A 20,972-nucleotide genomic window follows, 5' to 3' on the forward strand; every position below is an offset into this window, starting at 1 on the left:
GCACATTCTCCCTGTGTTTGCGTGGGTTTCCTCCCACAGTCCAAAGATGTGCGGGTTAGGTTGATTGGCTATGATAAATTGACCCTTAGTGTTAGGGGGATTAAATACATGGGGTTACGGGGATAGGGTGGGATATGTGTTGGTGTAGGGGTTACGGGGATCGGGTGGGATGTGTGTCGGTGCAGGCTCGATGGGCCGAAATGGCCTCTATCTGCACTGTGGGGTTTCTGTGATTCTGTGAGCCTCGCCCCGTGTCCCTCGAGGGGCAATGAAACTGAATATCTGACGATCGCTGAAGCCGCGAACGCTGCGCTAAATCCTGCGCTCAGGCGACTTTTGCGCCACTTTGGCGCCCCAACCCAATTTCTAGGCCATGCTGTTTTATACAGTGTGGGACAGGGAAAGTGTTGCAGAAAGTAATTGTAACACTTACAAAAAGTGCATGCTATACTCATTACTTTTATTATATTAATAAATTTAGTAAAAAGAAAAAAAAGCGTGGAAAGAAAAATGAAAGCAGCTCAAAGGAGAGTGGCAGCGATAATGATGTAGAAGTGATCAAGGTCTGGAATTCAAGATCGCGTGGTGGGGGAGAAGCAAGTACAGAAGACAAACCTGCTGCAGAACAGAGTGCTGCAAAACCAGAGGATGGTAGGAATTTAATTCATAGGCTAGTAGTACAGTACTTTTATATTTTTTGAATTGCATTTTTGCACAATTCACATTAATACTGTGCTATGCACTTTTACTACAGTGAAAAGTAGTTTTAATACATAAAGCGCTAATTTACTGCATTTACATAGAATTGGTTTGTTACGATTTGCCTTTATGACTGCCACAGAACTAACAAAAATGTAGTCATTCTCTATGCAACCTCTACTGAAAAATCTTGGAACTAACAGGAGTTTGAATGTTCCTCACAGTTGTAAAGTAATGACCTGCTTCATAACCAATAGCATATTAAGTGTTAGTTATTGGATAGAATGCATATAATTTAAGTAATGCGCTGCATTTCATGTCCTATATGTACTATTATTATTATAAATCTGTTCCACGTGATGTCAATTATTTTTCTTTTAGTGCCTGCAGCGAAGCCCTCCGCTGGTTCCAATCCAGGTAGCCCTGCCCCAGATTGGTACAAGGAGTTCATCACAGATGCTGATGCAGAAATATTGCAGCATTCTGCGAAAATGGCCCTTTTGTTTGAAATTCTATATATGTCTGAAGCAATTGCAGAAAAAGTGTGAGTTGACAGTACTCCATTAAAAACACCTAGTGTTTTTTTCTCTGTTTTGGGAGAGTTTTTTTCTTTAAAGTTGTTTTTGAGGAAGGCATAAATTAATTGTGATGTTTTAATTCCACTGCACTTTTCCTTAAATGTAAAATTCTATAACAGCCCGTGTCGACTTTGCACAGCTCCCAAAAGTCGGGGGCAAAATAGTCTTGTGTGACATGGTGCATTTAGCAGTGAAAGAGCTAAATTGATCATTAAGTTCAAACTACAGTGATGCACTCTGATCAGTGATGGGGAGTACTGTAGAAGTTTGAAATTTAGCTATTGAACTTTATACGTATTATCTTGTATGTGTCAAAAAATTAATTTAGGTCTTTACAACAATCTGGTGTTTCTACTTCTATTTGTGACTTTACTGTATTAATCTAAAAGTTCTATGCTAGAGGTTTGCCTAGGAATTTTCATGATGGGTGAAAAAGAATCTATTTTCTCCAGGTTGTTTTGGCAATCTAAGAATTTAAATGGCAGAAAGTTTGAGAAGAGCATCAAAATCGCGAGATTACAACAAAATGTTTTACATAATGACTAACGGAAATATGAGTGATACAATATGTGCATCTATTGAAATTCACACTTGTGACAGTGCTTTCTTTATCCAATTGAATTACTGGGGGACAAAAATATTATGCATTGGAGTGTAAATGTCAACATGCGACCATATTTAAAGCAGGTTAGAGTAAATAAAAATAAGTGAATCTAAAATTTATAATCAAAGCATCATCACTACATTGCGGTCGGTCTCTGCTTCATTGGGTCAGTCATTTTTTTTTGAGAATCTGAAGAGTGGACACGTGCATTTATCTACCATTTCTATTCAGTGTCTTGCAGGTAACCATTTTATTTAGTTAAGTCAGGGAGATATATTTGTATAATTATTACGTATTAGTCTAGTGTGGGCCCAACATTTTAACCTTTTCAATGTATTAAGTTTCAAGATGTACAACGGTTTGCTATCTCATAAGTACACAATTGATTTTCTATAAATTTTGTAAATGCTAAATACAGTTAAATGTACAGAATCATAGAATATTTTCATAAGGGATACTTGCCCCCTTACAGTCTCTGAGCTGAGGATGGGATTGTCTTAACTACCTTAAAGTAGTTAAAAAGTCATCAGTGTAGATCGGCTAATAAGGGTTGAGTTGCCTGCCAATTTTACCCCAAGATAGATTATTTTGGGGTGATGTGGCACTCCATTTAGTGAGCTGGCCAAGAACTTGTCAGAGCATGCTCCGAGGCAATGGCAGAAGAGCTCAAGTGACGGGCTGTCCTGAGGCTCAAATTTCTAACCATCAGATTGAGAGGCATGCAGTTTCCAGTCTTGTGAATAGTCAAGAATTATTTGGTCTGGTATTTGGGGTTGAAAATTGTACTGCATTTCCCTGTGGATTTATTGAGTACATATTTATAGATTGAGTTCTTAGTAAAACTGCAGCTGTTCTACATATTGCCTTGTCTTATATTTGAGAAGTGTTTAAATTAAAGGTCAAGTAACCTCCATTTGAATTGATGTTTAAAAACAGGCATGGCAAATACATTATTGGCAGTAAAAATTAGACTTATTATGTTGCTTGATTAGACATTCTCTTCTCCCAAGATGCCATTCTAAATATTAAGTTATTTAGTTAGCTAGTTTCTTTATAGTAAAATAAGTGCAGAAAAATATTTATAGCAACATATTTCTACCATTAGCATTACTCAAATAATAACAATTATTCTGCAGCTATCCTTTCCTCTCCACCCCCTGCCACCCTGCCCAAATCCAATATTCTAGTAATTGAATAAGTTAGTAGCTCCTAAAGAGATTTTTTTTTTAATGGATGTAATTGACTAAAGTCAGCATCTTCCTTTTTGTTGGACTAAATAATATTTATATGTATCCTATTTCAGACTTGTTTTCAGCCAGTCCCTGATATCGTTGGATTTAATAGAAGATTTTCTGGAGATGGCAAACGGAGAAAAGTCAGAACAAAAAACTGATATTTATAAAGGTAATCTTAAATTCAACTCTGTTGAATTACAGCTCAGATGCCATACATGTAATCCTGTGGGCTGACCTGCATTTTGATTTCAGAATTATGTAAGATATAGGCCAGTTATGACTATTAGCAAGAAAGGTTTTGTTTTAAATTGCTAGCAAATAGATAAAATTAGTAGTGAATGCAGGAAACTAATTTTGAGGATGTACTTTCTGGGAATCTTTAGGTTATTTGTGTTGAAGTTAAACCTCCACATCGGTGCTCCAATATTTTATTTGACTTACATTTTGATTTTTTTATACCTGGTGATCCTTTTCCAGAACTCCCTGGACTCAGGAAAGGGTCCCGGCAGATTGGAAAACTGCTAATGTAACACCCTTATTTAAGAAGGGAAGTAGACAAAAAGCTGGAAACTATAGACCAGTTAGCCTAACATCTGTGGTTGGCAAAATGTTGGAGTCCATTATTAAGGATACAGTAACAGAGCATTTGGATAAACATAATTTAATAGGACAGAGTCAGCATGGTTTTACGAAGGGGAAGTCATGTTTGACAAATTTGCTCGAATTCTTTGAGGATGTAACATACAGGGTGGATAAAGGGGAACCAGTGGATGTAGTGTATTTGGACTTCCAAAAGGCATTTGACAAGGTTCCACACAAGATTACTGATCAAGATTTAAAAAAAATCACGGGATTGGGGGTAATATACTGGCATGGGTGGAAGATTGGCTATCTAACAGAAAACAAAGAGTTGGGATAAATGGTTTGTTCTCGGGCTGGCAATCGGTAACTAGTGGTGTTCCGCAGGGGCCAGTGCTGGGACCCCAACTCTTTACAATCTATATTAACGATTTGGAGGAAGGGACCGAGTGCAACATAGCCAAGTTTGCCGACGATACAAAGATGGGAGGGAAAGCAGTGAGTGAGGAGGACATAAAAAAGCTGCAAAAGGACATAGACAGGCTAAGTGAGTGGGCAGAGATTTGGCAGATGCAACATAATGTTGGAAAGTGTGAGGTTATGCACTTTGGCAGAAAAAATCAAAGAGCAAGTTATTATCTAAATGGAGAGAAACTGCGAAGTGCTACAGTACAAAGGGATCTGGGGGTCCTGGTGCATGAAACACAAAAAGTTAGTATGCAGGTGCAGCAGCTGATCAGGAAGGCCAATGGAATCTTGGCTTTTATTGCAAGGGGGATGGAGTATAAAAACGGGGAAGTCTTGCTGCAGTTATACAGGGTATTGGTGAGGCCACACCTGGAATACTGCGTGCAGTTTTGGTTTCCATATTTAAGAAAAGATATACTTGCTCTCGAGGCGGTTCAGAGAAGGTTCACTCGGTTGATTCCAGAGATGAGGGGGTTGACGTATGAGGAAAGGTTGAGTAGGCCGGGACTCTACTCATTGGAGTTCAGAAGAATGAGAGGCGATCTTATCGAAACATATAAGATTGTGAGGGGGCTTGATCGGGTGGATGCGGTGAGGATGTTTCCACTGATGGGTGAGATTAGAACTAGGGGGCATAATCTAAGAATAAGGGGCTGCCCTTTCAAAACTGAGATGAGGAGAAACTTGTAGTAAATCTATGGAATTTGCTACCCCAGAGAGCTGCGGAAGCTGCAACATTAAATAAATTTAAAATGGAGATAGACATTTTCCTAGCAGATAAGGGAATTAGGGGTTACGGGGAGAGGGCAGGGAAGTAGACGTGAGTCTAGGTTCAGATCAGCCATGATCCTATTGAATGGCTGAGCAGGCCTGAGGGGCCGTATGGCCTACTCCTGCTCCTATTTCTTATGTTCTTATGTCCCTGCTCACTGCGCATGTTTTTAACATTTTTTAGCTCAGTAACTCAACGCTTTATTAGTTTAACTTTAGAGTTTTCATTAACTGAGATGGAGGGGGGCAAAATATCAAGTGTATCTACCTATGTATATTTAAGTGAGCTGGACTTCAACACTACAGTGTCACCGTGGTAACTTATAAAACAGTTTGTAGGATTTTGGTGAAATTTGATTGGTTCTGCCTTTTGGCCATCCATTGTTGGTATAGGCTATGGCCCTCCCTCTCTGAAACAATTTGTCCTTTTTGCCAGTGACATTCATTACTTGTTCTTGGGTCTTGCACACACAGCAGAGAAAATCTGCACTTGGATGCCTAGCAGTTCTGAAGCAATGAGCTAAAACTGTGAACATATCTTAGACACCACACACCTAGCCTACAGTCGGATCTTGAAGTAGTTGAAAGACTAACGTGCCTCTTGTAAACATGGCCCCAAAGGATCGTGTCCAGACTGAAGTTGCCATCCACCAAGATCCCAAGGATCTGATGTGATTCAACAATTGGGATAAATGTCCCTTTTATCTTCCATTCATTATCTTTGCGATCTTCTCTTGAACCATGTAAATCCATAATATTGTACTCCACACTCTATCCCTCGGGTTAGTCCATTGTTCAAGATGAGTAAAGCATACTAGAGTCTTGGGTGAGTTCACCAACAACACACTATCTGTGAAAGGCAGCCCTGCAATTTTCTCAAATGTCCAGAATAGAGACACTGAGGCTGCCTCTTATGTTATCTAACACATCATTGATTAGGATATCAAAAAGCATGGTGACTGGACAAATCTTTCCTCAGACCGCTTCTGAAAGATACAGTAGATTTATTGAATCTTTTATCTACCATTACATGGATCTTGGAGCGAAAGTGTGTATATTACGGATAAAGTGCATGATTTCGCTACAGTCTCCCATAACTAGCGGCTGCTTGGTTGCAAATCTTACAGGTCATTGAAAGCAATGCAAGTAGATTTTGCAAAAAATGCAGAGCTGCCTTTCACAGGCAGTGTGTTGTTGGTGAACTCACCTGAGCCTTATAATCCATAACCTCAACCAGCCCTACACGTTGGTCACGAGTAAAATACAGCATGTTTCTTTCTGATTACACTCCAGTATTCAAAATGTGTGCTGCAACAATATGAAGTACCACCTGAAAATATTAATCATCTTCAGTAGTTTTTACCTTATTAGGGACTTGCTCTTTGTGGATAAAAACACACATTTGCTCTAGATCACTGAGGGCGTGCATACTTTAAACAGAATCCTATTTCCCAGTCTCCAAAGGGCAGTTCCAAGGTGAGCTGGGAGGAATTTCCTCAATTTCACTTGACCATAGAATTTTTTTGCATTACTAGTGTTTTGGGCAGGTTGCGCACTGATGAGCGTGTTCATCCTTTTGGTATGTTTGGTACTTTCTAAAAGTTAAGGAACATACAATGTAAAGGCAGAAGTTACTTTGGGCGCAAAAATATTTCTGATAGTGTAGAATATAAGTAAATTCAGAGACATACATCTTGAGAATGGGAGTGATGTAGGAGGACCAGATGTCTCATTGGAGTTCTAAAAGAGGATCCAACTATCGGGTGGGGATAAAATTTTGTGTTGATCATAATGATCAAACAAAGTGGAGCAAGATCATTCACCAAGATCCAAGTTAGAGTTGGAGAAGAAAGCCGAGCCAAAAATGTCCATGTTTTCTATAGGAGACTAATTTTAGGGCTAGATATTCGGTGCATTTGGGCCTCCCATTAGCGCCTCGGGTGGGGGAGGGGGGTGGACACAAACTATTTTGCGCCCGGGCGCAACGCTGCTAACGACTCCCACTAAATTCAGCGGGAGTTTAACGGCGGCGGTAACCAGTAGCACCCCGCTTCACAGCACAGGCGATGATAACGTCATCACTGTGCGCAGCACCCTGTTTTCACCCCGCCTCAAATTGGCCCACGCCCCCTGAATCTGCACCAGGCGATGACGGCGCGGCAGGAGGCTCGCGGGGCGGTAAGTAAAGGGGGGGGGGGGGGGGGGGAAGAGGCCGAGTTACTTGTCGCGGCCCATTCCGTCTTTGAACGCGGGGCCCATGCCGCGATCTGGCCGCCTGGCATGGCACCCTGCTCCCCAGTGGTCCAGGTAAGGCCCTGCAGAGTTGTGGGCTTGGGCCCTCCCCTTTAATGAGGGGAGGAGCCCTTCCGTGCGGCAGCGCTGCGTGGCCCAGTGCAGAGCACTGCAGAACGCACCGCTTCAATATTCAGGGTTAGCGCTGTAAGAAGGAAGTGGAGTGCTTGAATTAGTGTTCCACCTTCCTCTTGGAGCGCTAAAACTGGATTTGATGATCGCCGGCGCTATTTCGCCGGGTGCTAAATTTAGTGCCCAGGCAATGTTGGTGCCCCAAAATGGTCGCTAATGAATTTTTCCCCCTTGGTGACTAGCAGTAAAATAGAAGGAGGGTGGAAAAGAGGATTCCCAAACGCTGCAAGAGTTTTGTCAAAGAAGCAGACGTGGCTGGGCAAGAATGCAGCCGTTAACGCTTTTCAATAGTGGATTTACAGAAACTGCAAACCGAACGTTGGCTCAGATGTTTCAAATTAATCCAGATGCGCTATAGGCAGATTTTTTTTTTTTGACACAAGGATTGCAGAATGATGATTCTACCAAAATGTAGATTTGCCGAGGGGAAGAGTGAGCTCACGACATTGATCATGCCAGTTAGAGTATCAGTTACTTCACTGGCACAGATAGAAGGTTTGAAAAATAAAAGCAGCAGTTGGGCTAGGAAAGGGTAGCAAAGTATTTTACCAAGACCACTGTCTCAGTTGGCTGAATTAAGTGCCAGATGAGACCAGATTAGTTCGGAGTGCTTTGTTGCAGGATATTCTACAAGCGATAGAGAAGAGGTTATGGTCAGAAGAGCTTAGAAGTAAGGAGACTGAAGTGTAAGAGTTATGGTTACAGTTGAGGAAAAGTTCTAGGAGGTTAAAGATTGTTTAATAGATTCCATTTGTAATTGTTTTTAACTTGTTTTTAACTTGTATTTAAATTACATATTTTGGTGCTGAGGAAAAGAACATTTTCTATTTTGGGCACCCACTGTCTATCAAGTGCAGGCTAGTTAGATGCAGAGTAAAGCTCCTTCTACTCAGGCCTGATCTCCGAAAGAGTATCCTCCACCGCAATATATTTTTAATTATTCCTATCATCTGTGTTTACTTTGCTTGGGATTGCCAGTTAGTGCCACATTAAGGGCAGTTTGGTGCTTTTGGCTTCTGCACACTGACAATCAATTCATTTCATGTAGGACTCAGTTATATGAGAACCTCTTTAACATCACAGAAAGACTAGTGCAAGAAAGGAGACCGTTCAGTAAGCAGTACTCCCACCCTAAGTGCTATTGACCTTGCTACTTTTATACCTTTACAGATATTGAGTTAACAACCTCAATTTTATATCTCCTCCCTCCCCCCGCCCCCGCCCGGCCCAGATGGACAGGAAAGGGTTAGGCAAGGGGGTTAAAAATTGAAACCCTGCCTCCAAGTTGCCGCATTCCCAGCCACACTAATATTAATGCTGGCGACTCAAGCCCTGGACAAGGCTCCTGCTAAAAGCAGGCGCGAGCTTACTTAAGATTCAACGGTCGCAGCCCATGGAAAGTTTTAAAACTTACCCTTTGAACTCCTTGTGGGTCCAGGAGCAGAAGTGCTCAACCTCCCACCCCCCCCCCCCCCCCCCCCAAAAAGCTTCGCAAGGATTTCTTGGATCCCCCCGTGCCTGCCCCCCTCCCCAGCCGCCGATCTTCGGGGAATCCTTTGACCTGGCCTCCTCCTTCCCCCCCCCCCCCCCCGACCGATCTTCAGGAAATAACGGTATCCTCAACCTTTGGGGAATAACAGCATCCCCTTGATCTTCACGGAATCCTGAAACCTGGAAACCCCAGCATTCCTATTCCACTGCGATACGAGGCAATCCCCACCATCCACTGACTACCGGGGACTGTTCCCTCGGGACCCTGGCTGCATCCAAATTCCTGCTCCCACCCATCGGCCAGGTACTGAATCTGTCCAACTGTCGGGCTGGAGAACGGGTAACTTTATTTAAATGAGACCCTGCTGTTAAGATCCACGTCCCTAACCTGGTCAGGTGTGCCTCCTGCTATCTGGCTCGTGCGCACCCTTCCTGTGAGGCCAAGATGTTTAGTACTTGGGTCTTCTGTGTTTGCATGCACAAATGCCTGTCCTTTGAAGTGGAAATCAACTGGTTTGTAATCTTTGATCAACTATCTGAAAGGCAGTCTTACCATACAAAGTTAATTGTCCCAGCAAATTTAAATAATTTGAGTGCGAGGTGTAAATTTAGATGGTAAATCCAGTTTCTCTCATGCTATGAAAGTATTTCCATTTCAGAGTAACGCTGTGTTCAGCATAATCAACTTTGTGGTTTCCCATAATCCATCAACTAGCATTACTACTTCCGGATGTCACCCCTAAGGAACTTAATGCATTCTGCATTCATATTGAATAAATAAACTTTAACCCCAATGAATTAAAGGTTAGTTAACCAATGCCTGCAGCAATCAGCTGTGTTTTTTGTACATCTGGCATTAGGTATTGTTGCTTCACAACATAATTAAACTGCAGCTGTTCTGCATTTCAGTTCCATAGTGATTAGACTTTAGAAGTTTGATTCCTGAAAGTATTACTTTGGGGATGCAATTTGTCTGGGATAGATTGTTCCCTAGTAATTGAAACCATGCACATGGGAGAATAAAAAAAAATAGGGTTAATGTTGTAATATAGGAGGTTAAATGTGTTTTGTCTATTAAAATTTACTTTTATGTAAAGATAAATAAAGGATGATTTTTTAACTTGGAAAAATTAGGTTGTATTTTCCTCTTTTAAATCCCTATCAATTGAAAAGTTGGGCATGAAACTTTAAGACTACACTGATTAAAGGCCATGCCATTTAGGGAATCTGCCTAGAACTGTAGTCTTATGGTTTTAATGGAAGTCTGATTGTGAGGTGTAAAAGAATTGCAAGACCTATTTTCCTCAAGTTATAACTTACTAGATACAGAACTTATTTAATGCCGTAAAAAGCCGTGTTGACATTTTAAGTGTTCACCTATTATTGCTTTAGATGCTTTATTTTTTTAAATCTCTCTTTTGTCCCCCCAATGTGATTGTTAACCTCCATCCACCTTCCTTCAGCCCTTAAAAAAGGAGGTGGGAAAGTTCAATGACTGCAACCAGTATCATTCAAGAACCCTTGTAGTGAGATAATGAGCAATGTTTTATCACTCACTTCTGAGGTGTGACCGATTGGAATTACAATTGAAGCTGCTTATTCTGTACAGTACTTCGACCTCATTTTTCTACTCAACAATAACAGCTGAGAAGTAAGACCAACATAAAGAATCAGCTTCACCGCTTTAGTGATGCTTTGCTCTATTGATTTGGTGAAAATATCAATAATGAAAATGAGTGCAAATGGAAAATGACTTGATGCCTGAACACCATTTTCAGAATTTAAAAACTCTGGCCTGGCAGCTGAATTAAAGCAGGAAGCCATGACTTCAGAATGACCTGGAAGTGACTTGGAGCTGCCAGTGTGGTCTCAAGTCCCAGCCCCCAATTTTGATCAGTGTAACTTCTCTGGGACACATGGGACTCCTCCCCGTCATTGGTGTTGCAGGAGCAGCATGGTGGCTGGTCTCTGCTGCAGTAAAAAAAAAATGTTTTAAATACAAAGGTGTTACCAAATGTTTTTTGATGGACTTTGTACTTTGAATAAAAAGTTCTCCATAAACATTTTTTTGCCCCTTTAATTGCTTATAAGAATGTAAGCCTTTAGCATTGCCTGTTATGCTAACCTTTGAAGAAATTGTTAACCTGTTGGAATTTTTTTCAGTAACTTGTTAAATATCATAATCTTTCCACCCAACAGTGATTTTTATTTGTTGAAATTGTTGCTTACTGAAATAGTGGCAGTAGCAATCTGATTCTGAAGGCGAGACTTGCTGGACAAAACTTTATTTACAGCAAAAACGGCTGCTGTAGCTAAATGGTTTCCACAGGTTTCTTGTAATATTTTAAAGTGGTGGATTCCATTGTTCTTCAGTTTAACAGAAAACAAATTGTGGGTCATACAGCTTTCATTAACAAAAAGAACATACATTTTAGTTTAAGACTGAAACCAAATATGATATTGACTCTGTAGACTAAATGACCACTCATCGTCTCTTCGGTATCCATAGACTTGTTCAAGTTCTTATAACATCTGTTTCTGTCTTGAAAGCAATAGGTTATCAAGCATGTTCAGTAACAGTGTAACAAGTGATCTACTTTAGAAATGGTGCAGCGTATTGGAATAGTTAAACTTGACTAGACTTTAGGTTTCAAAAATAGAGATAAGCTGGGAAATCATAGGTCAGTTAGCCTTGCCTTTTTGGTTGTGGGAATACTTCTAGAATTCATAATGCAGGAGGAATTTAGTGATGAAAGGTATAAATTAATAATTGACAGTCAGCATAGATTTGTAAAGAGCTTGAAGAATTCAATTGCTTTGTTTGAGGAAATCAGTGTACAAATGAAGGAAGTGCAACAAATATTATCTTTATGGATTTTCAGAAGGTGTTTGGTGAAAGAGTTACAAAAATTAAGGCACACAGTATTAAAACAGTGTTGGAAAACAGTGACAGGATCGGACAAAGTCAACATAAATTTACAAAAGGTAAATCGTGCTTGACTAATCTGGAATTTTTTGAGGATGTAACTGGTAGAATAGATAAGGGAGAACCAGTGGATGTGATGTATTTGGACTTTCAGAAGGCTTTCGATAAGGTCCCGCATAAGAGATTAGCGTGTAAAGTTAAGGCACATGGGATTGGGGGCAAGATACTGACTTGGATAAAGAACTGGCTGGCAGACAGGAAGCAGAGTTGGAATAAACGGGTCTTTTTCTAAGTGGCAGGCAGTGACTAGTGGGGTACCGCAGGGATCGGTGCTAGGACCCCAGCTATTCACAATATATATTAATGATCTAGACGAGGGAACTAGATGTAATATCTCCAGTTTGCAGACGACACAAAGCTGGGTGGGCGTGTGTGCTGTGAGGAGGATGTCGAGGAACTCCAGTATGATTTGGACAGGTTGGGTGATTGGGCAGATGTATGGCAGATGCAGTATAATGTGGATAAATGCGAGGTTATCCACTTTGGTGGCAAAAACAGGAAGGCAGATTATTATCTGAATGGCAATAGATTGGGAGAAGGGGAAGTGCAACGAGACCTGGGTGTCCTTGTGCACCAGTCGCTGAAGGTAAGCATGCAGGTGCAGCAGGCGGTTAAGAAGGCAAATGGTATGTTGGCCTTCGTAGCGAGGGGATTCGAGTACAGGAGCAAGGATGTCTTGCTGCAGTTGTACAGGGCCTTGGTGAGACCACACCTTGAGTATTGTGTGCAGTTTTGGTCGCCTTATCTGAGGAAGGATGTTCTTGCCATGGAGGGAGTGCAGCGAAGATTCACCAGACTGATACCTGGGATGGCAGGAATGACGTATGAGGAGAGATTGGGTCGATTGGGCTTGTACTCGCTGGAGTTTAGAAGAATGAGAGGGGATCTCATTGAAACTTTTAAAACTCTAACAGGACTAGACAGACTAGATGCCGGAAGGATGTTCCTGATGGCGGGGGAGTCCAGAACCAAGGGTCACAGTCTAAAAATAAGGGGTAAGCCATTTAGGACCGAGATGAGGAGGAATTTCTTCACCCAGAGAGTGGTGAACCTGACAGAGTAAAAGAACTAGGAAAGTAGTGCAGGAGTCCCCTGGGTCCATCGCCCTCCAACAGATTTTCCGTTTTGGATACTGCTGGAGGAGATGGTTTCTCAGGGGAATGCAGCAAGAGCCAAGTCCATGGCACTACAAGTGGCTCCGCTGCACAGGAGGGGAGGAAAAAGAGTGGGAGAGCAATAGTGATAGGGGATTCTATCGTAAGGGGAACAGATGGAAGTTTCTGTGGCTGCAGACGTGACTCCGGGATGGTATGTTGCCTCTCTGGTGCCAGGGTCAAGGATGTCACTGAACGGCTGCAGGGCATTCTGAAGGGGGAGGGTGAACAGTCAGAGGTCGTGGTTCACGTTGGTACCAACGACATGGGTAGAAAGAGGGCTGAGGTCCTGCAACAAGAATTTCGGCAGCTAGGTAGCAGATTAAAAAGCAGGACCTCAAAGGTTGTAATCTCTGGATTATTCCCAGTGCCATGTGCTAGTGAGTATAGGAATAGGAGGATAGAGCAGATGAATGTGTGGATAAAGAGTTGGTGCAGGAGGGAGGGCTTTAGTTTCCTGGATCACTGGGTCTGCTTCTGGGGAAGGTGGGACCTGTACAAGTAGGACCTGAACTGGAACGGGACCAACATCCTTGCGGGGAGGTTTGCTAGTATTGGGGGGGGGGTTAAACTAACTTGGCAGGGGGATGGGATACGGAGTGGAGCTGTAGTAGGGGGTGATGCACAGCCAAATATAGAGGAAAAAATAAGTCAGTCTGGAAGGCAGAACAAATATTTAACTGCACAAGGGAGTATGGCAAGGCTGGATGGCATTTATATTTTAATACAAGGAGTCTTGCGAGTAAGGCAGATGAATTGAAGGTGTTGATGAACACATGGGACAATGATATTGTTACTATCGCAGAGACATGGTTGAGGGAGGGGCAGGACTGGCAGCTCAATATTCCGGGGTATAAAATCTTCAGGCGAGACATAGAGGGGTGTAAAAGAGGAGGGGGTGTTGCAGTATTAATCAAGGAGTCAATTATTGCTGTAAGGAGGGATGATATCTTGGCAGGTTCCTCTAATGAGGCCATATGGGTAGAACTTAAAAACAAAAAGGGGGCAAGTACTTAGCTGGGTGTGTACTATAGGCCCCCAAACAGTCAGGGGGAGATGGAGGAACAGATATGTAAGCAAATCTCAGAAGTGTAGAAATAATAGGGTAATAATAGTAGGGGATTTCAACTTCCCCAATATTAACTGGGATATTCAGAGTGTGAAAGGCTTAGAGGGTGCAGAATTCTTAAAGTGCATCCAGGAGAGCTTTTTGAGCCAGCATGTAGAAAGTCCTACAAGAGAGGGGGCGGTACTAGACCGAATTCTAGGGAATGTAGCTGGGCAAGTGGTAGAAGTGTCAGTAGGAGAATATTTTGGTGACGGTGACCATAATTCGGTAAGATTTAAGGTAGTCATGGAAAAGGACAAAGATGGACCGGAAATAAAGATTCTAAATTGGGGGAAGGTCGATTTTAATATGATAAGGCAGGATCTGGCCAAAGTGGACTGGGATCAGCTATTGGTAGGAAAATCCACATCAGAGCAGTGGGAGTCAGTCAGAAAGGAAATGGAGAGAGTACAGCACCAACATGTTCCTGTAACGGTCAAGGGTGGGACCAACAAGTCCAGGGAACCCTGGATGCCAAGGGATATACAAGAATGTATTAGGGAAAAAAAGGAGGCTTTTGGCAGATATAAAGGACTAAAAACAGTGGAAGCCCTAGAGGAGTATAGAAAGTGCATGGGGTACTTAAAAAAGAAATTAGGAGAGCGAAGAGGGGGCATGAAAAAACACTGGCGGGCAAAATAAAGGAAAATCCCAAGGTGTTTTATAAGTATATTAAGGGCAAGAGGATAACCAGGGAAAGAGTAGGGCCCATTAGGGACCAAAGTGGCAATCTGTGTAGCACCAGAAGATGTAGGTGAGGTTTTAAATGAATATTTTGCATCTGTGTTCACTGGAGAAGGAAGATGTAGACATAGAAATCAGGCAGGGGGATTGTGATTTACTTGAACAAATTAGTATTGAGAGGGAGGAGGTACTAGCGGTTTTAGCGGGCTTAAAAGTGGGATAAATCCCCAGGCCCTGACTGGATGTATCCCAGGCTGCTGTGTGAGGCAAGGGAGGAGATTGCAGGGGCCCTGACACAAATCTTCAGAATCTCTCTGCCCACAGGGGAGGTGCCAGAGGACTGGAGAACAGCTAACGTAGTACCATTGTTCAAGAAGGGTAGTAGGGATAAACCAGGGAATTACAGGCCAGTGAACCTAACATCAGTGGTAGAGAAATTCTGAGGGACAGAATTAGTCTCCACTTGGAGAGGCAGGGATAGTCAGCATGGCTTTGTCAGGGGGAGATCATGCCTGACCAATTTGATTGAATTTTTCGAGGGGGTGACTAGATGTGTGAATGAGGGTACTGCAGTTGATGTAGTCTACATGGACTTCAATAAGGCTTTTGACAGTCCCACATGGGAGACTGGTCAAGAAGTTAAGAGCCCATGGGATCCAGAGCAATTTGGCATATTGGATCCAAAATTGGCTTAGTGGCAGGAGGCAGAGGGTGATGGTTGAAGGTTGTTTTTGTGACTGGAAGCCTGTGTCCAGTGGTGTACCGCAGGGATCGGTGCTGGGTCCTTTGCTGTTTGTAGTGTACATTACAGGAAACTTTCGATTTACCGGCACCTAAATAACCGGAAATCTCGGTTAACCGGCAAAATTCAGGAGTAGGTTCAGGTAAGTTTTATTACTTGCCTTCGATCTGTTGCTGTGCAAGGGTGTGGCTGCAGCTGTTGCTAAGCTACAGAGATGCTTGTGGCCATTGTTCTGAACCTGTTGCTAAGCAACATGGTTTGTTGCTTTATACGGAGCTCTCCGCTCCGTATCTTTTACTATAGCTTTCGGTTTTCTGGAATTGTTAATGAACCGGCACCACGTCGGTGCCGGATTAAAAAAAAGTTTCCTGTACTGATTTAGATATGAGTGTAGGAGGTATGATCAGTAAGTTTGCAGATGACACGAAAATTGGTGGAGTGGTAAATAGCGAGGAGGGAAGCCTCAGACTACAGGACAATATAGACGGGATGGTTAGATGGGCAGAACGGTAGCAAGTGGAATTTAACCTTGAAAAGTGTGAGGTGATGCATTTTGGGAGGACTAACAAGGCAGAGGAATACATAATGAATGGTAGGATCCTAGGAAGGGCAGAGGATCAGAAGGATCTTGGTGTGCATGTACATAGATCCCTGAAGGCAGCAGGACAGGTAGATAAGGTGGTTAAAAAGGCATATGGGATACTTGCCTTCATTAGCCGAGGCATAGAATATAAGAGCAGGGAGGTTATGATGGAGCTGTACAAAACACTGGTTAGGCCACAGCTGGAATACTGTGTGCAGTTCTGATCGCCACACTATAGGAGGGATGTGATTGCATTGGAGAGGGTGCAGAGGAGATTCACCAGGATGTTACCTGGGCTGGAGCACTTCAGCTATGAAGAGAGACTGGACAGGCTGGGGTTGTTTTCCTTAGAGCAGAGAAGGTGGAGAGGGGACCTGATTGAGGTGTACAAAATTATGAGGGGCGTAGATAGAAAGGAACTTTTCCGATTTAGTAGAGGGGTCAATAACCAGGGGGCATAGTTTCAAGGTAAGGGGCAGGAGGTTTGATGGGGATTTGAGGAAGAACTTTTTCACCCAGAGGGTGGTTGGAATCTGGAACTCACTGCCTGAAAGGGTGGTAGAGGCAGGAACCCTCAACATTACAGAAGCATTTAGATGAGCACTTGAAACGCCATAGCATACAAGGCTACGGACCAAGTGCTGGAAAACGGGATTAGAATAGATGGCGCTTGATGGCCGCTGTGGACACTGGGCCGAAGGGCCTCTTTCTGTGCTGTATGACTCTAGGCCTTATCCTATATACTTATAAAGAACATACAAAGAAATTGGAAAAGCATATCGAAATGGGATTCAAATAGGTAGTTCCAGTGTAGTAGCACAGGCACAGTGGATCAAATGGTCAGCTCTAATGCTGTAGTTTCTATATTCTGTTCTGTGACTAACTAGTGACCTGCATATATATCACTTTACAGGACGTTGGTTGGATTCATTTTTTCTCTTTTTTGATAAATATGGATTTGTTTGAGTGGGAGTGCAAACCTAGTCAAGATTTTTTTTTCCTCCAGTCGCCCATGACCTTTATCCTGATCTTCCAAATGCAACAACTGTGGCAGAAAGAGGCTTTGGCCTAGAAATTGGGTTGGTAGCGCCAGCTGTTGGCACCTAAAGAGGCAGTCAGTGGCTGTCGCGCCACTGGCTGCATCGGCGGCGATATTCAGTAGGGGCGCTAATGGTGGCGTTAGGCATTTGCGCTGCGCCGCCACCGATGACGTCATCGGTGTGCGCAGTGCCCCGTTCGCGATATTTGGTAGCGAACGCCGCAGTTGCGCCGCTCGCTACCCGCGCCCGGTTCACGGGGCCTTACTGTGCCGGCAGCGGCGCAAGTTAAGGTGGAGGTGCGGGGCGGCTGCTTTTTCAGCGGCCGCCTGCCAGCACCTCCGTCCCCGGCCTCCTAACCTCCCCCCCCCCCGCAGCATTGCCGACTGTTTCCCGAGAGCCCGGCACTTCTCCTTGGTGCCGGGCTCATTTGCTGGCACTCGCAATCGGGGATCGCGCTGTTGCAGGCACTTCCCCCTTAACAGTGGGAGGAAGGACTGCAGTACCGCAGCGTGCCGTGCCGCAGCATGTGGCGCTGCGGCACGTTGCGCTTCGATAATCAGTTTCAGCGCCCTAAGAGGGACGCGGAGCGCCTCGAGCCTCGCCCCGTCTCCCTCGGGGGGCAATGAAACTGAATATCTGCCGATCGGTATCACTCCGATCGCCGCGCTAAATCCTGCGCTCCGCCGACTTTTGCGCCAACCCAATTTCTAGGCCTTTGACTGCTCAGCTAGCTTTTCCTTTTGACTCCCTCCCCCAGCACACCAGTGAACTCTGATGTTTAAGATCCCACAAAGATGAATAGTTGTTCTTTCGCTAGATTAAAAACGCAATTGGAATTCCTGAATAAGTTTGATTCCCGAAGAACCGGCGCATTTTATTTTATGAATGTAAGTCTTCATCAAAAGGGTGTTCTATTTACAAATAAATATTTCAAATTGCAGGTACTGGGAAATGGTACAGAAATATAGATTACTATCGAATGGATGGTTCTACAAGTGCACAGACGAGAAAAAAATGGGCAGAAGAGTTCAATGATCAGAGTAATGTCAGGTAATGTTATCCACTAAAATGAATGTGAAACTTGGCGTTAAAAATCTGCGAAACTCTAGTACACTTTCACAAATGTCCAAAGTTTAATGTGAAATGGGAAAAAAGTGAAAATTAACTTAGTTCTTGTTTTTTCAAAGATAATTTCAAATTTGTATCATGATGTGTAGAGGTAATATTGACATACTGGGTAGTGTTACACTTGAGCACTATTTGTTGAACAGTTTGGGAAATGCACACTTTAAATTTAATTCCGATAACTGGTTTATTAATTCAAATATGTTGCGGAAAACAATAGTTAGACAACATACTTGCTGGGATGTTGAGTTTGTCCAGATATTGTTTGGATAAACAGTTTGATTATCCTAGATTTTATTTGCACTGCATTAGTTTATAATGGCCTGTAATTTGCGGTCAGCGGGGATGCAAAGGTGTTCGCCGCTGGCCCTTGTGTAAGCTTCCCACAAAGATCTCGCCATCTCTGAGAAGTTTGGCTTTTCCGACGTTCAGTTGAGATCCAGTGTAAGTTAATGGGGAATCCCTAACACGAGCTGCTATGATGTCAACAAGCTGTCTAAGCAGCCAATCACAATGCAGAATTTTCACAGACCGGGAACCAGGAAGTGAATAAGCTCCTTTTTTATTATTTTTTTAAAAATGTTAAGAGAGCAAAACAAAGATTGGGGCTCTCGCATGGGGAAAAGGTAGACCTGAAATAATATGTACAAACTTTAAAAGAAAGTTTCAAGTTTCTTAAAAATTGTACTTTTTATTAAAATAAATAAATTTGACACTCCACAAATATAAAAATTGTTTTTTCAGGGCCATAACGTTTGCTTAGCAGTCAATACGCTGATAAAATCCCAGTTACACCTAATCCAACAAGGCCTAACTTTTAATGGAGTATTTAACAACGATATTACCACAGAAAAGCCCAGGAAAATCTCGGTGTAAAGAATTCTGAATTACATTTGTTCAAATTGATATCCCAAGAACATGTCTAAACATAATGCAGGTCAATGATTATAAAATGTGTGCATCAAATAGGGAGTATTTGATTTTATTAATGTTGCATGGGGAGGAGTGGATTCCTCCTAGAATTAAAGAAAAATGTAGTATGCAAACCATCAGTACAAGTTAGAACTGTGAAGATGGATGTATATTGCAAAAGCAAAATGCAGCGGATGCTGGCAATCTGAAATAAAAACAAAATGCTGGAAGTACTCCGCAGTTCAGGCAGCATCTGTGGAGAGAGAACCAGAGTTAACGTTTCCGGTTTTGACGAAAGATCATCGACCTGAAATGTTAACTTTATTTCTCTCTCCACGGATGCTGCCTGACCTGAGTATTTCCAGCATTTTCTGTCATTATTGTACAGGAAACTCTCTTTACTGGCACCTAAATAACCAGAAATCTCTCTTAACTGGCAAAATTCAGGTGTAGGTTCAGGTAAGTTTTACTTCATATTAGTGGCCGTGTAACCGGGGTTCCTGGATCTGTGACCGGGGTTCCTGCACCTGTTGCCATGCAACAGGGATGCCTGGATCTGTGGCCGTGTACGGGGCTCTTGTACTTTAGTAAGTATACCTCTGTAATCCCGACTTTTTGATCAACCGGCACCACGCTGGTGCCGGGTAAGAGTTTACTGTATATTGCATTTATGTTTGCATGTTAAGTGTGCTTTTTAAATGATAAATTGCATGGAATTTAACTCCAATAATTCCCATGTACTTAGCTGCAGGGTAACCAAATTGAATTAGGGCTGTAATTATTTCCTTCTCTCCTCCTCTCTGGTCTTTTCACTTTTTAAAAACTGTACCATAATATGTATGGGGAGCAACGTGGAGCCAGTGTGACCATAGTGCCCTGATGAAAGCAGCACTAAAAGTTTGCTGTATTTTTGGTTTTGTTACTGTCCTAAATTTGATGTGATTCTTAAATTTGACTCTCTCTGCAATGATTTCTTACAGGGGGCGTCTATTCATCATTTCCACCAGAGCTGGATCTCTGGGGATTAATCTAGTAGCTGCCAACCGTGTCATCATTTTTGATGCTTCCTGGAATCCTTCCTATGATGTCCAGAGCATCTTTCGTGTTTACCGTTTTGGGCAGATAAAGCCAGTCTTTGTCTACAGGTTCTTGGCTCAGGTAAAAATGAGGCACCTCTTTTTATATCCAGAGATATAGGTACATGTGTATGTGTGGTTTTTTTTCCTTAAAAAAAACCAACTTGAGTTGGCTCATTATTGCATGCAAATTCTAGGGGAAAATAATAGTGTTGAGTGGCTTCTTATATTTGTTTAAAAAATCGTGGGACTAAGGGGTTCTCTCTCCTGCCTTTTAATTTAATATTTTAGGTTACTGTGAAGCTTTCTATTGTCCAAAACAAAAACTATTCTTGATGCTTTTTGTGTGGACAGGCCCTCCCAATTGTATTGGTATGAAAATATTTGATTACCATTCCTTTCTTGATGTACTTACAACTTTTTAAAATTCATTTTGTTTTAATGGGAATTAAATTTTTGGTCTTGCCATCTGGTTTTCCTTTTCACAAAACCTGTGGATACAGTTGTGTTTTCAGTTAGAACACAATGTCCTTGCCTATGTGGCCTTATCTAGCAGAATATTCCAAGCTTTTAGCACTCCGAGTTAAAAAGAACACCACTTAATGTTCTAAATTCACTTTTCACTCACTTAAATTTTTCCTCTAGTTCTACTACCCTGACTTTCTCTGAATATTCTGGGTTTATATATACATACCATTACATTTTGTATATGC

General features: G+C 42.4%; 1 protein-coding gene across 7 annotated transcripts in view; it reads left to right on the forward strand.

Annotated features, from left to right (window-relative positions):
- The window catches only part of atrx (ATRX chromatin remodeler), a 207,289-nt gene that overhangs the window by 138,598 nt on the left and 47,719 nt on the right, over window positions 1-20,972 (forward strand). For all 7 annotated transcript variants that reach the window (XM_086000336.1, XM_086000329.1, XM_086000312.1 and 4 more), the window contains 5 exons: window positions 482-651; window positions 1,081-1,243; window positions 3,185-3,285; window positions 18,088-18,196; window positions 20,164-20,341. In XM_086000336.1, coding sequence (XP_085856462.1) covers window positions 482-651; window positions 1,081-1,243; window positions 3,185-3,285; window positions 18,088-18,196; window positions 20,164-20,341 — 721 coding nt within the window. The remainder of the gene's footprint in view (window positions 1-481; window positions 652-1,080; window positions 1,244-3,184; window positions 3,286-18,087; window positions 18,197-20,163; window positions 20,342-20,972) is intronic.

The sequence above is a fragment of the Somniosus microcephalus genome, chromosome 1 (assembly GCF_052327205.1).
Source record: "Somniosus microcephalus isolate GS21.2 chromosome 1, FLI_Smic_1.0, whole genome shotgun sequence".
Lineage (NCBI taxonomy): Eukaryota > Metazoa > Chordata > Chondrichthyes > Squaliformes > Somniosidae > Somniosus > Somniosus microcephalus.